The 16,679-nt window shown below is 37.6% G+C and overlaps 1 protein-coding gene across 9 annotated transcripts in view; it reads right to left on the bottom strand.

The window, feature by feature from the left end:
- The window catches only part of dnmt3ab (DNA (cytosine-5-)-methyltransferase 3 alpha b), a 66,403-nt gene that overhangs the window by 24,490 nt on the left and 25,234 nt on the right, over positions 1-16,679 (bottom strand). For 5 of the 9 annotated variants that reach the window (XM_065288490.2, XM_065288492.2, XM_065288493.2 and 2 more), the window contains 5 exons: positions 15,844-15,890; positions 15,216-15,362; positions 2,807-3,154; positions 2,468-2,626; positions 39-146 (listed from right to left, as the gene is read on the bottom strand). In XM_065288490.2, coding sequence (XP_065144562.2) covers positions 39-146; positions 2,468-2,626; positions 2,807-3,154; positions 15,216-15,362; positions 15,844-15,890 — 809 coding nt within the window. The other 4 variants (XM_065288495.2, XM_065288496.2, XM_065288497.2 and 1 more) reach the window with 4 other exon arrangements.

Genomic DNA, 16,679 nt, shown 5'->3' with positions numbered 1-16,679 from the left:
TCTATTCTGTAGCATTAAAGCAACAAATGAATCTGTACCTGTAACACCTCGAAGATGGCTTTCTTGTACATAGGTTGTTTATTGTAGGTTGGCTGGTGAAAGGCGTTTTGGAAAGAACTCAAAGGCAAAAGTTTCTCAACACAGACCTACCGAAAAAGTTGAAGAGCAACATTTAAAGTAGGGCGATTAAATGTGATTAATCACACACAAAATAAAAGTTGGTATAATATATTTGTATGTGTGCTGTGTGGAATTATCATCTATATATAAATACACACATACATATGAAAATATTTTTATTTATTTATATATAATTTAAAATACATAAAAATGTAAATAAATATTTATATACATGTTTCTTAAAAACATATAAGCATGTGTGTGTATTTATTAATACAAAATAATTACACACAGTGCATACATATATATTATGCAAAAACAAACTTTTATTTTGTATGAGATTAATCGTGATGAATCTTTTGGCATCCCTAAAGCAATTTCCTATCAAATTACCTAGCACTGATAATAATAAATAAAAAGTATCACTGATAACTTTTATTTTGTATGCGATTAATCGTGATTGATCTTTCGACAGGCCTAATTTAAAGCAATTTCCTATCAAATTACCTTGCACAGATAATTAGAGCTGCAACTATCGACTATTTTTTCAACCGATTAATCTATCGATTATTTTTTCGATTAATCGAATAGTCTAATGATTTTTTTATACATATAATTCCCCAACAAATAATAAATGTAACATCTGCCATTAACGCCAACATTTTATTTAAGCATTTCTTAATTAAACAAACACACAAACCAAAATTTTCAACATGAAAAATAAAGTGGCAGTGCCACTTTAAAAGAGGCATTATTCACCTTAAACAATAAAATAGGCATATATTAATATTTTAAACATTAGTTTATGATTAGTACATGCATTAACTCAGCATTAGTTCAGACTGAAGTAAAAATAAGTTCATTGTGATTCATGAACCCTTATATAAAATGTAATGGTTATATTATTACTGTTAATATTATTACTATTAGTAGTACTGCATTCTCATTTAACTTTAACATTTAACTTTTCTTAAGTTCCAGGTAAAAAACAAGTTCAGTTAGTATGATCTTCTAATATTTTATAAACAGCGTTTACGCCGCTGTTACTTTAAATAAACGCATGTCAGGAATACCTTACAAGACGAGCTTCTGTAATATCTGCGCACATATTCGCAAAAAAGACGTTCATTGGGAACTCCGCACTGCCAGCTGGCTTTCAGTGCACGCGGGCACATGCCTATCAGTTCTCAATGTGACAGTAACTTATTATTTCATAACTTCTTAATATAAAAACATGTCCTGCTCTTTATTTACTGTTTCAACATACTGCCCAGAAGCGATGCAATGTCGCGTCTGTCAGGCGTCTCGCAGCTCGTATTAAACGAAGATGTAAACACAGCTGTATTAAGCACAATATGTATTGATTCTATTGTTTATAGAGTAAGTATAAAAACTTACTGTAATAGTTCAAATTCTTACGCTGACGTCTCGTCATTTTGAGGTCGGAGAGCCCCAGGTTGTTTTCTTTTAAGATGATCATACACAGGTGTTGCGCTGCTGTGGTATGCCATTTCAGTTTTACACAGTATGTGTTTAGTTGGTCTCTGCTTAAAGTATTCCCACACTTTTGATCGCGTTCTGTCTGTTTGGTATAACACTTGTATCACCCGGTCGGAGCTGAAGCCGCCTTCATTTCAAAATGTAAACAGTGCGACGCATCGACGCATTTCCGGCAAATCGACGTAATTACGTAATCGACGTAATCGACTACGTCGACGCGTCGTTCCAGCCCTACAGATAATAATAAATAAAAAAACATACCACTGAAAACTTTTTTTTGTATGTGATTAATCGCGATTAATCTTTTGACAGCCCTAATTTAAAGCAATTTCCTATCAAATTACCTTGCACAGATAATAATAAATAAAAAAAACATACCACTGAAAACTTTTTTTTGTATGTGATTAATCGCGATTAATCTTTTGACAGCCCTAATTTAAAGCAATTTCCTATCAAATTACCGAGCACAGATAATAATAAATAAAAAGACATACCACTGAAAACTTTTATTATGTATGAGATTAATTGTGATTAATCTTTTGGCAGCCCTAAAGCAATTTCCTATCAAAATAGCTAGCACAGATAATAATAAATAAAAAGTATCACTGAAAACTTTTATTTTGTATGCGATTAATCGTGATTTATCTTTTGGCAGCCCTAATTTAAAGCAATTTCCTATCAAATTACCTAGCACAAATAATAATAAATAAAAAAACTTACCGCTGAAAACTTTTATTTTGTATGCAATTGATCGTGATGAATCTTTTGACAGCCCTAATTTAAGCCGATTTCCTATCAAATTACCTAGCACAGATAATAATAAATAAATAAATAAATAAAAACTTACCACTGAAAACTTGCCATCACCAAACCAACTGACCCATCTGGTGCCTTCGGCCGCTCGGCTGCGACCGGTCATCAACCAAGACACAATCCGTCCGGGCCACCAGGAGAATCCACGTAACTTCCCCCAAACCAACTCGCCAATGCCAAAACCTCGGCCATCCTGTGTGATAAAGTACTAAAATGGATCACAGAGCCAAATCTTTGGTATTTTATTAGGTTTGCAAGCTGTTGATTTGTCGTCTGCATTCTTTTTTTTTACATTTTCTGTACCCCTTTTATATGAATCAAAATACATCCTCTCTCACAACCCCAAACAGGATGAACAGGACCCTGCTCGTACCTCATACTCCGACTCTGTGTCAGTGGACTTGGGCGAAGTCTTGTTTCCATCTCCTATAGGCACGGGTTCTGGGGTGGTAGCAACGGTTGGAGAGGCAGGATCTGTAGGGTGCTGCTGCTGTTGGAATGCTGAAGGTTGCTGCTGAGGAGGAGGAGGTTGGGCTTCGAGGCTGGTCTGAGGTTGAGGTTGGGTTTGAGGCTGTGGCGGTTGCTGCTGCGTTGCCGGCGCTGGTGGAGAAAAGAGGAGCGGGACGGTAACCTTGGAGCTTTCTTTCTGGAGCTCTGGCTCTACCTCGCCAAGGTCCTCCATTGAGTTGATAATAGACACCAGTTTCGCCTTCTTCTCTGCCTGCAACACGGGGAACAACGAAACAGAAAGAGGAGAAGGTAAAGCACACAGACTTTCCAAAAAACAGAGCTCCTGATTAATGGTAACCGCTCGATTGGTTTATAGTACTTTAATCCCACGTGCCAACGTAAATATCCCCCATGCGCGTGATACGGCAAGACCCCCGCCCCATTTGAGAGTGATGAGTGGCAGAAACCTGTGAAAACAGTTGGCTTTTCATTTAGGCAAAAGCTGTTTGCGATCACTTTCTAACAAGCTTATGGCTAAGATGGATGCAGGATGCGCAACTCTCCGAGTTCACCGAGTTTGCCCAACCTGATTCTAAGCTATTAGGTCAAAAACAGAGGACACGAGCCAAGCCATGACTTAAGCAGCTCACAGCAAATCCTCAACAGCTGCACCTCGCTCGCTCACCCTTTCTTTCTCACTCGCACGTGAATCTCTTTCACAGCTGTACTCTCTCTGCTGCTGGGCTCCAACTCCAGCTCCGGTTTCACTCACACACACGTGAACCTGGCAGCGTTTATGTGCGTAGAGAATAAAAACGGTCGAATCTGTCCTCAAGACAGTTCTCTCCATGGCTCTCTTTAGCTCACTCCCTCCATTCTAATGGCTATACATTTGCACAAGCCCGTAGGGGGAGGGCGGAGTTTAGGAGCCAAGAGCCCACGAGTGAGCATGTGTGCATAAAGTCCACAAACTTGATACTGCTAGTGAAAACGTAGGATACCAATTCATCAATTATATTAGAGTTGAATTAAAAAACATGGATTTCAGATTTTCATGCAGAATTGGAATTTGTCCCACTTTTGTTTTAATGACAGCTTGCACTCAAGGTGGCAGAGACTCCACACGGTTACGTAAAACTTAATGATCAATGTTATCTCAGCATGATCAAGAATCTTGTTTCTATGCTAAGCAAAGGTTTCTGTTTCAATTCCAGGGAACACACAAACTGATAAAATGTACCCTGAATGCACTGTTGCATGGATTAAAGCATCTGCCAATGCAATATCTTGTGCATTTAAAGAATATAAATTTCATCTCTTGTGGAAAGACGTAAACTTGCTCAATGCCACACATACTGTACGCTTATTTGATTAGCGACCAACTTTCCAGGTTTAAATTAGATTTTGTATGCCAGATTTTGGAGGCCACTCTGTGACTGAATAGTGTGTATGGTGTGTGGAATAGAAACACGTGGCCCCAAATCAAGGGGCTCTACTGTAGTTTATAAATATCTGTGTAACTTCACTGTCAGCTCAGATGGGCCGGCCCATATGTGCTGGGTTATTTGTCTTTGACAACGAATCATTATGGTGAAAGTATTTGTATGTTAGCGGTTTGTGCATATGTGTGCATTTATCTGTAGAGGGTTGGATTATATGAAAGTATATACAGTATGCAGTACATGGTAGCAATATATTACCAAAAGATGACTATATAGTAGCTGATATATATTCACATTGAAATAACTGAGCAGAATTATGAATTATCATATCCAATCATTGTGTCTATCTAAAAATATTTCAGCGATAAAGTACATTTTAAGGGCACCTGTTTCATTGCTAAAAAAATGTTATTTTGTGTATTTGGTATAATACAATGTGTTCGCGTGGTTTATGGTTAAAAAATACATTATTTTCCACATACCGTACATTTTTGTAGCTCTAGATTTCACTCTCTCACTGAAACGCATGGATTTGAAAAGCGCTGTGTCCTTGATTGGCCAGCTAATCTGTACGTTTATTACGTTGGAGACGATAACTCGCGTCATCGTTACCGTTTGCATATCGTTAACATGTGCTAATACATACCGACACACTAAAGGAAATGTAAAAACGTGAATCAGACAATAGATGCTATTTAACTTCTTATTCCAATAATCATCACCTCATGAATATTTTACTGTGTAAACCACAAAAAAATGATATCATGATAGTTCCCATGGATATAAAATTACTTATACCAATAATGTAATTATACCACCCGCTCCTAAATCTGTGTTTCAAGCCAAGCAGATAAATGTAACTTAATCATAAGATAATATAGATCTGAGAATCTAAGTAAATTAGCTTATGCTTCCCATATCTGATTTTATCTGACATGGCCGTGTTGGCACAAAATGTGCACAATTTACATTCAACACAAATTCGCCCTAAAGTATGTGATAAAGACTAAAAGCAATCTGCTTGTAGCAGTAAACTCAGAGAATTTGTAATTTATGCAAAATAATCAACTTCAAAATGTAACACAAATAAGAGATAGCTATGCTAATACCCTAGGCAACATACAGGTACCATATATCATATTCAGAGATTAACAGAGAGTAAAAAAAAAACATTGGCTTTCTCCAAAAAAAAAACAGTTGACCCTTATAATGACAATTGTGGCATCATTCACTCATCCACATGTTTGAAAAACACTTTGGAAAAGGGAGTCGGGCCAGGTACCAAAACACACCTGTAGCAAATCAGCAGTAAGGGGCGTGTCTACTGACCGACATCGTTGCCTGGGTTGCGTATGTGTGGGGCGGGTCTATCAAAAGAAGGTCCAGATTCTATTGGGGTAGGGGCGTGTTTGTTTAGGTGATTTCAAATATCAACATTGGCTGTAAGAGATCATGCACCCCGCCTTTAATGTGCTGATTAATCTTTTCCATGCAATAACACTGAATGAAGACCAGAGGTGGACAATAGATGCTGCTCAAGTAAATTTTTCAAGTATCTATAGACGGTCTCAGCAGTAACAACATAAACAAATGTGTTTCGTGGAACAAACGTAACTTCTGGTAAGCTTGCGCAAAGAATCAATAACAAAAAGTCCTTTAAGAGTAGTTTATTTCTGATATTATGTAATATAAATAACAAGTAGATTACCTTAGTTTAAATCATAGCTAAAGCATATCAAGCTAACGTTACTAGTAGGGGTGTAAATCGGACAGATAATTGCTATTCAATACAAAATCGATTTTTCATCCATGCAATTTTTGCCGATGCTTTAAACACTTCTTCGATGCGATTAGGATTCAATACAATTCTATTAATTTATTGATATTTTTATATTACATCCCTACTGTAGTTAAGCAGTTACATTTTTACTTACAAATGCAACCAAAATATATAACATGAACATTTACTTGAACTCTTTGAAAATGACACAACCTCTGTCCTAATTGGAACATTTACAACAACAAACTAACACAAAATACACTTTTTTAAATAAAGACAAAAGTCTTTCCGTATTTTGTGGCAAAATGTGCAATAGTGACAATCACTGGGGTAGTTTTAAAAAAACATTATTTGAAAAATAAATTAATATAAAAAATAAAGCTGGTAAACTTAAGCATTTGATCTGTCACACAACATCAAATCTAACAGTCAAACAAGTGCTGCAGTAATTTTTCTTAAAAAAAAATCAACTGATCAACATGTTCAGTAGAGAGGACACTGGGTTTTGCATGGCTAAACACACGCTCGTCTTCTGTCTCTTACGCTGTGTTTTCCCTGATACAACCGCTTTCTGCATGCATCGCATTTACTTGCTAGCAGATGAAAATAAACAAAAATGCTCGCTTTGGCAGAAATGCGTTTGAGGCTCACGATATGTCATTACCATGTACAGAGCTCTTATTTTTTATTTATGCCTAAATATAGTTTTTTATTCTATGGCACCTTTAATGTCACATAAAGAAATGTCTGATTTTTGCACAGGTTATATAAGCTGGATCACCAAATTCAATGACAACATTTGACACGTTTAAGGAACAACTCATCGCAAGCTACGGCAGTCAACCTTTAAATAAATAACTTTATTTTCCAACTTTTTTTATTTTATTTTAAAATTCGACTTGCACGTCACGTGAAACAATTTTATGATAATTCTACAATGCTTGTGTAGTTTGTAATGCTTACAGTCAAAGATTTTGTCCTTATTCACCCCAATTGCATGGAAAAGACCAACTAATACCTTATTTAAACTTTATTCTCAGGTTTCCAAAAAGTAGAGATTTAGAAAACACGATGGTCTGTGAATAATTACAAAATCTTATTTTTGTGAAATAATCCTTTAAGGGAAAGGTAGAAAATCGAAAATAAATAAACTTTCCTACCCAAAACTGTAAGAAGGGGAGGAGAGGAAAGTGCGGCAGCTATATGTGGAAGTTTGCTTCTGGCCATTTTTCTAGCTGTAAATGCGCCCCTCTTCGAGGGCCTCAATGTAGCAGGTCTGGCTCTTGAAATTGAGGGAGGGGAAATGAGAGGAAAGGGGGAGGGTTCGAAAGTACAGTACTTTACAGTCTTTATCAAACAAAACCACAGCACACTTCCCAACTCAGGAGAAACAACAAACTCGTACAGTTCAGAGCAATAGGTCATCCACCACAGATTGCATAAAAGAAACGTATGTTGATATGTGAAACTATACGTCTGCAGAGCATTGAATATAATACCCTAATCTTAAGAAAAACACAACAAACATAAATGCACAACAAACATAGACGATAATGCACAAAACTGAGTTCCTTTAGGGTTTATTGTGTGCTGAATAAATTTTAGACATGCAATGAAAGGTCAAAGTTGTCTAGTCAATAGCCAAGCAATGAATTATGAAATACTATATACAAAAAGCATGCTGTAAAAAAGGGTCAAATGCAGGTTTAAACAACAAATATATAAAGAGAACCTTGCTAGCTGAAGAAATTCCACCATTGCCGGTCAACAGCATAGTTTATAGATTTAAAACCATTTTTACCCCCTAGGTATAGTAATAGTGGTCTGCCGGCCTGACCAGCACCATACCAGCATAAATCAGCATGGGAATTGGTGTTGGTCTATAAGCTGGTCTTTTCAACAGGGTCAACTTAGTCCATCATTTACGACAAATATCCTGCAGACATTTTCAAACACAACTATTTAGCATTCCTGCAGTGTAAATCTTCTATTTCCATATTTCACATATATGAACATAATACAGCGCTTAAAGGTGGGGTGCACGATTTTTGAGAAATTATTTGGATAAGTCGGGCCGAGTACCAAAACACACTCGTAGCCAATCAGCAGTAAGGGCGTGTCTACTAACCAACATCGTTGCCAGGGTTGCCTATGTGTGGGGCGGGTATATCAAAAGAAGGTCCAGATTCTATTGGGGTATGGGGTGTTTGTTTAGGTGATTTCAAATGTCAACATTGGCTCTCAGTGATCATGCCATTACAGATACACAAGCCTTTAAAGACTTAGGCCTTGTGTCCATCAAAGCATTTAAATGCATTGGTAAATGCCAGCCGCTTTTTAAAAAACAGTGGGCACTTGGCATTGTTTCTTTAGCTGATGGTCATTCTAATTTGTTAATCAGTCATTGTACGATGCAGCGGTTGGTTAGTTTGGTATCTGTCCCGCCCAGCCTCTACTGTGATTGGACAGCTGCATGAAAAGTGACATTAGCTATGTTGTTTACATCCATAGTTGCGTATTCAACACAATTGAGGGCATACGTTTTATTTATTGGTTACATTTTTTTTCGAATTTATGCGCATCTTGGCGTTACCATCAAGCAGTTTTTAACCGTAACTCCAAAATGCGCACAAAAATAGATGGATGGCAACATAGCTATTGACAAATCCAGCATCTTAACCACAAAGTTAAACATTTTTTAACTCTGGGCAATGTTAAAAATGCCAAATGCTTTGCGTTCAGCGTGGAATAAACCAGGGGCGGTTCTAGGGTCAGTGGATATCCGGGGCTTAGCCCAAAGACATCCTAGCATGTGTAAAAAATACACTTTTAATAGCTTAAACATGATAAACGTTTTCTAAGTGGTATTATTTTTGCCAGATTAACTTTTTAATAGTCCTCATTAAAATAACAATGTTCCACTGAGTTAAACTGAGAACACTTTACACTGATATCAAAGTAGTTCACCTCAAAATGAAAATTCTGTCATCTTTTTCTCCACTAATTGTTATTTTAAACCTGTATGACTTCTGCAGAACACAAAATAATATATTTTGAAAAATATTGGTAACCCTAACACTACTCCCCCATGACTTTGACTAACAGTTTTTTTTTTAACATATTGGCTCTTTTTTACTCTCCACTTAATTCATTGTTCCTTTATTTTATCCACAACTGTTCTCTCTTTAATATACATCTTAATTTTTCTTGTTGAATTTCTTTTTAATGTCATATTTTCCCCCTTTCACACTCATCTCTTAATTCATCCAGGATAAATACAAATTTCATCCAGGATATGTTCCTGGATCTCAAACCCAAGATTGACATCTCGTTGCAGGGCTACAAAGCTATTTTAACATAAAATACACAATATTTCTGTAAATTACATATTTTTCTATTATTTACCACAGAAAGCACCGTTTATATTGCACTGTATATTTAACAGTATAAATATTTTCTTAACCTTATCTTAAATAACTTTATATTAAAATTTGGCACTAAAGTTAATGATAATACATTTTCTGCAACCAGGTAGTGTTTCTGTTTTGATTTATTTAGGGTTTTTTAAGTTACAGACTTGACTTGGTTATGTTCAATCTCTGTAAAACTGAATAAGGCTACTGCTCTATTAGTAACTTAAGCACAGACACAGCAAGCAAAATAATGATATATACTTCATACAATTCTTATATTGAGATGAGTGAGCTTCATAGCATACAGTCTTTTATTTTTGCACCTTTCTCCTCATCTTTCCTCTTTTCTTAACCTGGGCACTGATGACTCTATTTTTAATCCGTGTTTAGTATGTGTTACATCACCATCTCTACAGTATTTGAGGTGTTGCCATTGAAGCTGTGACTTGGCGTGAACTAACCCCGCGCAGCTCTTTGAGTAACAGCTGAGTAACCCCACAGACAGAGTAACATCTTCTCTAGACGAAAACTCCAAAGTCCCGACAAGATTAACTGATTGCATGGTGGCAATGATATGATTGACGTGTGGTGCATATGAGCAATTTAAATCCGATCACGCATTCAGTTTACTCGCCGTCACGGAGAGCGCGCTCATGGTTGCGTAGCAACGAAAGACGCGCTACCTCTCACGCGCTTTGGAAGGGAAAAGAAAGGTCTATAACACGCGTTTTTAACCGTTTACCTAAATAATCAAACAAGCAAGTTGACAGATCTTGACGAGAGATTACAGTTCGGCTGTAATAGAAAATATTTTAACAGATTAAAATTAGTGACGCCCATATTATAACAATCGGGGCTTTACAAAATAGGTCCGGGGCTCAAGCCCCGCTAGCCCACCTCTAGCACCGCCCATGGAATAAACACTCGGTGCTGCCATAGGAAACAATAAAAAAATTGCTGAATATTGTAAAAAAGCTTAGGCGGAAACATTAAAATGCTGTCCTGCTAGTATGGTAGTAGAAGGTCAGAACAGTAAAAATACAGAACTGAAAGTAATGCACAAAGGGCTTCTAATATTAAATGATGGACTAACTTTAGTTATTTCACTTCTGTAACAAGATCTATAACATTGTTATAGGAAGAGTCCTTTTTAAGACTGTTGGTGTATGCCATTACAGATACACAAGGTCTTTAAGAGAATTATATATTTAAAAAGTAACACCCATGGCCTTAAGCTTTTCACGTCATTACAGTGATTATTCCTAATACAGCCGTCTTTCCAAGAAAACGCCTCTGGCAAATTCCTAGTGGATGTACAGTTAGTATCAATAAAATCTAACCACCTCATGTACAATTTGCATTGAAGTCCGTAATGCATGTTTGGTCATCTAAATGTGACTCACGTGCTGTTCATGTGATATAGCTGCTATAATAGACCATTATTTAAATAAACTGTTCATTTTCACATGGTTATAAGTGTAAAAACCACCCTGACACCAACCAAGCCTGTTGAATACAACATGAGTATCACTGTGTCGATAAAAATAGTAAAAACAAGCAGATAAATAATGCATTCTCCGAAACTTCAAGCAATGTAAGGAAACAATTAGAATTCATTTAGTTTAAATGATTGCAGTCACAGTGCACGCCGAAATTCCTATGGGGACTCTGTATAAATGGCTTTCGTCACTCTGTGACAATCGCATTTATTTGATGTGACTTTGCGAGTAACCAAACAAAGGCTGTTCACTTTAAATACAGATTAGAGGATGCATTTATTTGCGACTGTGCTGGGTCCATTAAACGTCTCCAGATAAGAAGCAAGATTGGAGAGGCTCAGAGCATGCATGCTAAGGAAGTCAAAGTGCATTATGTTTAAGCTTTTTAAAGCTTCTCATTATTTCTAGAAGCTGTTCAAAATGTTTTTATTTCATGTGTTACTTCCTTATAATCGTGTATACACGACAGAACAGCAAAAGTTTGCTTGCTTGTGTCTGTGCAGCCCTGACTGAGAGTTGGAGTGAGCCATGGCAGCGCGCTAATCACACGCGGTTCTTGGGTTCATTCGGTTCATTCATATTTGCATATCCTTAAAAAGACAGGCACCGCATTTCCGATTCAACACAAGCGACAACTGCAGCCAATTCATGTGTTTACCTTGCTGACCCAAATCTGACAGAATGAGTAAAGCACATTTTTGTTGTTTTTACATACAAATGCAAAACTAAAAGCAATGCAAGTGAATCTCATTTAGCATTAGATCGAGCTGATACGTGTTATCTTCTAGCAGTATTACAAAAAAGTGCACAGTCAGATTACAGTCCATGTAAAACAGACTTTAAACTTTTCAACGTAAACAAAGCCACAGACTTGCCGTATGCACACAAAACATTGCATTCATGTTATAACATAAAGCAAAACATTTTGTTGTGTACTTGCACTCCAGATTATGTTTTAAGCCCGGTCCGGCATGCTGGTTTTAAGAGACGGGTTTCCTTTAAACTACTCGGGGCAGATGGTCCGTAACAAGTCTCCTGGAAATACCTGAAGTCAGCATATTCCTCCTCCAGCAACTCTACTCAGACATGCACACTGTCCCCTGCGCTATCAACAACAAACAAGACAGCCGACCTACCCATACACGCCTGCACTCTGCACTTTAAATCCAACGTGTGAGTTGCTTTTTTTCCAGCCCCACTCTTGGCTTGGTGAAGAAAAAATTAGAAAGAAAAAAAAGAGAAAGCATGAACATTTCTTTGTCTGGGAATTCAGGGTCAGGTGGTTCCCAACAGGAATTCTGGTTGGCTAGAGAGGACTTGCAGAATGTTGGCGACCGGCCAGGAGGCTGTCTTGCAAGCAGCGTTGGAAATTTGCTGTAAACCTCATCTTCACCCTCATATCCATTGTACGGAGTTCATTTTCACTGCGGAGAGCGGCGAGGGAGCGGGGAAGAGAGATGGGTGCAGAGTCAGGCTGGGAGCTCCGTGTGCTTGTCTAAATAAATAAAAGAGCCACGGTCGGCCCTTCACATGCAGAAAGTGAAAGCAGGCAGGGTTCGATTTCTCTTCCAGCACCCCCCCACCTCTTTTAAACTGACAATGCTGTGCTGAATGTATGCAACCCGGTCTTTAAAGCCAAAGGAAGGAAATAGCAAAGGCCCACTACAGTTTCCTGCTGCATTGTCGCGTTCACTGCCATGAGCTTTGAGAAAACATGACTGTACAAACCTTTGGAGAGTCAATTGAAAAATATGACATGTTACGATCTGCGCTCTTCCACAATGTGCCTATTCAGAGGAAAAAATTCCCATGCTTATGCTGGAGAATTCCAGCTCTCCGGGTTAAGAATGCGAAACGCCCATTACTCTGGAATTTTACGACGCTCACTCACGAGACAACTGTGTGTCCGGCTAATTTGCCCATATTTCTGGAATCTCTGACACTTTTATGGATTTTCCTCAAATGCGGTGTGGAGAGGAAAGAGAAAAGAAGTCGGTGGGGGCAGGGGGGTTGATGTCGAACGGTCGTCCCCCTTTGGTTACCAAGGCAACAGAACATTATGTAACAGAGAGATTCTCATCGTACATTAAATTGCTCTTAGGAAAATCCTAAGCCACCACCATGTTGGCTAAAATGACTACTAATAACTACTAAATGAATAATCTAAATGCTTGTTATTATTACAGACTACAAATATTGCCTTAGGTGATGCATGTAATTTTTTAAATTTTAAAATATGTTTGCCCATTCAGTTAAATGCACAGAATCTAAAATTAAACCATTCATAGATTGATCTTCGCAAGCGTAAACACCCAGCATGTTAACAAGCACTTTAAATTTATAAGATAGACAACATGAAGAGTTCACATGCAAAAGCCGCTAAATGTCACCTCCATCAAAAATGAGATGATGAGAAAATGCTCTCAACGCATACGATACAGATGCTTTTTTATGTAAAGCCCTCAGATCATTTAGAAATAACGATTTTTTAGGCAGAATTCATTAAAATCAACAAGAAATCATGCCAGACCCACTTTTGCATATCTACATCAACTCTTTAGTTGTTTCTCAAAATACATTTCCTCAAAATACAAAACACTAACTAACCATTGTATCATGCACACTTGAACAGCTACACTTTAGCACAAGTACCCCTTACCAACTATGGCTCAACCACTGGGGTGAATCTGAGGTGAAACCTGTTGTCTTAATTTTTACAATCCCTTTTGGTGAAGCTAATGGCGCGGAAATTACACACTTCACCTTTTAGGTCAAAACACATCACAACAATTTCCTCCCTGTGCAAAAGCTATGCAACATACGTATACCGGTCAACAAATATACAGACTACTAAAGAATTCAAAACTGCTTTAACTCATGCAGTCAAGTTTTGGACTTTTGTCTCCTGCTGCCAGTATGGTAGATTATCGAGTTTCACAATACAGTGTCCAAACCAGGCATAACATGACAATATTCAAACATGAATTTTTTTTTATTGTCCACATAACGAAGCTAAATCCACAGTCAATAAAAGCATCTTTTATGTTTAATATTCAGTAATGTGTAGAGGAAATTTGGACCAATTAGATATGACGAAAGGTGGAGCTACCAACAAATGAAAACTAGCAAAAATAAAGAAATGATTTATCACTTATTTAATTTTTTTGCTTGGATAAGATAGAGTGTCATACATGTTAAATATTAGCTGTGATGGAAATCAATAAATGAGATTGTGACTTTAAAACACTGACCACTTATATCCTACTATTCAGTCCTTCCAGAAAAATGCATCATTTGTTTGTGATTGTTGCATTCAAAAATCCTTGATCTTGCTGTTTTCTTAAAAATGCAATAGAATATGCGGGATATTTATGTAAGTTTTAAGGTACGAGAGGCTGTTGCCTCAAGTACCTTATTGCTTTTATAAAACGGTTGCCACACAATATTAAAGTAAAAAAAATATTAGTGCAACTTTCATGAAGTTAGATCAATAAAAGCATTCCTTCCGCTAGACAAAATAGTCCCTGACCATGAACAAAAATGTGTTCCAATGTGTAAAATGCATGAAAGCTCAAATAAAAACAAACAAACCGAAGCACTACTATTTACCAATCAGAATCACGGATTGGAACTAACCGTTTTATAAGAAATTTTATGCAATGAAATTGCGGGAACTCGCCAAAATCGCGGGAACTTGCAAATACTTTTCATTGATGTTCACGTCGCGTAATTATGTCACTTCCTAACATTCCCATGACAGCATGGGACATGGCTGCACATGTGTGAAGTAAATGCAACATAAACCATGCAAGCCCGGCATATTTTGCGAGCAGAAATCTGCAATTTATGCAATAAAAAAATGTGGCCCCCGCATAAATATGCAGACTTTGGCTTATTATGCATTAAATCATGCGATCGCATAAACACATTTTTCTGAAGGGACTGACTAATAAGAGTGTACCTTGCAGCAGTTACAGCTTTGAAAAAAATAATATTTTAGTTAGAGAAGCAGCGAGCGAGACGGCTCATGAAATAAATGGTACCTTCGTGAGATATCAAATGACTCATCAAATACACTTGGCTTTCATCGAGTTTATTCGCCACACTGTCTGCCTGGCAAACATTACGGCTTTAATAGAAATGCTGACAGGCTCCCTATCGCTTTTCCTTTGGGAGAGTGGAGAGAAGTGGTACTCACCTCCAACTTCCACTTCGCCAGCAATTCCTCTCTGGTCCTCTTGTTAATGTAATAAGGGTCACCGGCCTGGAAGGTTACTCTGGGCATGGGTCTTTGACGGAGGCTGACTTCCCGGCCCACTCCCCCACGGAGCCTCCCTCGAGCCCCCTGTTTAAATGGACAAAACAAAAAAATGTAAAGAAAAATTTTATCTGTAATTTTCCATTTCGCTTATCTGTCTCTGCGATCCTAATTGAAGAAAAAAAAGAGGCAGATTTTGGGGGGCTGGTGGGGGATGACAGGGATCTCTGACTATCAAACTACAGCACTCACTGGTGCTAAGAGGATCAGAATGGATGGATAAACCTTGTAATTTCTCATCTGGACAAAGCCAGTGGAAAACAGGGACCATCCTTTAAACCAGACGACCAAGTGTATTTGATCTAGTCATCATTAGGGTACCATTTCATTCTCATTCAAGTGGCTTTTTGGGAAAAAAAAACAGGTTTTGCTGGAAACGTCTTGGAAGGTTTCTTTGGATATGTTGCGCAATTTGCGAAAAGGCATGGTTGTTGAATTTTCACACTACACAAAAACTGTACGCACATACACATCACAGACAACAACTCAACAGGAAGACAGTATTTACCTCATTCTTGACAGAGTCTCCACCCTCGTCGTCCTTGTGCTCCACGTCTAGAGGAAAACAGCAACAAGAACAAATGATTACCCGAGATGTTTTTGACCATCTTGATTTATCACAATGACAAACTGTCTGTGTTATCAGACCTTTCTGATTTTATAATTTCTTTTGCATGGAAAGAAAACTTGTTGCTTTAAATGGCTTTGGGCGAAACTAGGGATTGTCATTAAAAAAAATTGACAAATTGCCATTGTTGTCATTGTCAACAAGAAGAAGCAAACAGTGCAAACATAGCTAGAATGCATGTGCGACAAAGTTTAAATTAAAATGTACATTTTTTTGTTTAAATTAAAATTTGGGTGTCGTAAGCAAAAAAGTGTGTATGTCCAAAACATTGACTGAAGTAGATGCCTTTTTCTTGTATTTTGGTGCCTTTTAAATTAAACAAGCCTAAAAGGTTTGTTTATCTTGTTGTGTTGCGGTCGTGCAAATTTAAATTATTTAAACAGTAAATGAGCCAAGGGGAATGAATTGGTTTTGGCTAGAAGGGATACAGCTATGGCCAAAGTCTCACTGCATTCTAAACCTAACCCCCAAACCTATCCCCGCACCAATCATATCTAGTCAGAACCATTGTTTTCATCCTAATTCTACCTCCAAACCTAACCCTAAACCAAACATCTCTCAAGATTTGGCAATAGCTGCGTCCCCTTTAGCCCGAACCAAATGGATTTGAGGAAGCAGAAGTTTCCGGAATTTTTAGGGAATTCCTCTAGTGGAATGGATTTGACCTCACTGAAGGCACTCTGACAAGTGAACATATGCGCTAAATTAAAGAAAAA

This window comes from Paramisgurnus dabryanus, chromosome 17 (assembly GCF_030506205.2).
Source record: "Paramisgurnus dabryanus chromosome 17, PD_genome_1.1, whole genome shotgun sequence".
NCBI classification, from domain to species: Eukaryota; Metazoa; Chordata; class Actinopteri; order Cypriniformes; family Cobitidae; genus Paramisgurnus; species Paramisgurnus dabryanus.
The sequence above is the reverse complement of the archived record's forward strand: the minus strand, read 5'-3'. Positions and strand labels throughout refer to the sequence as shown.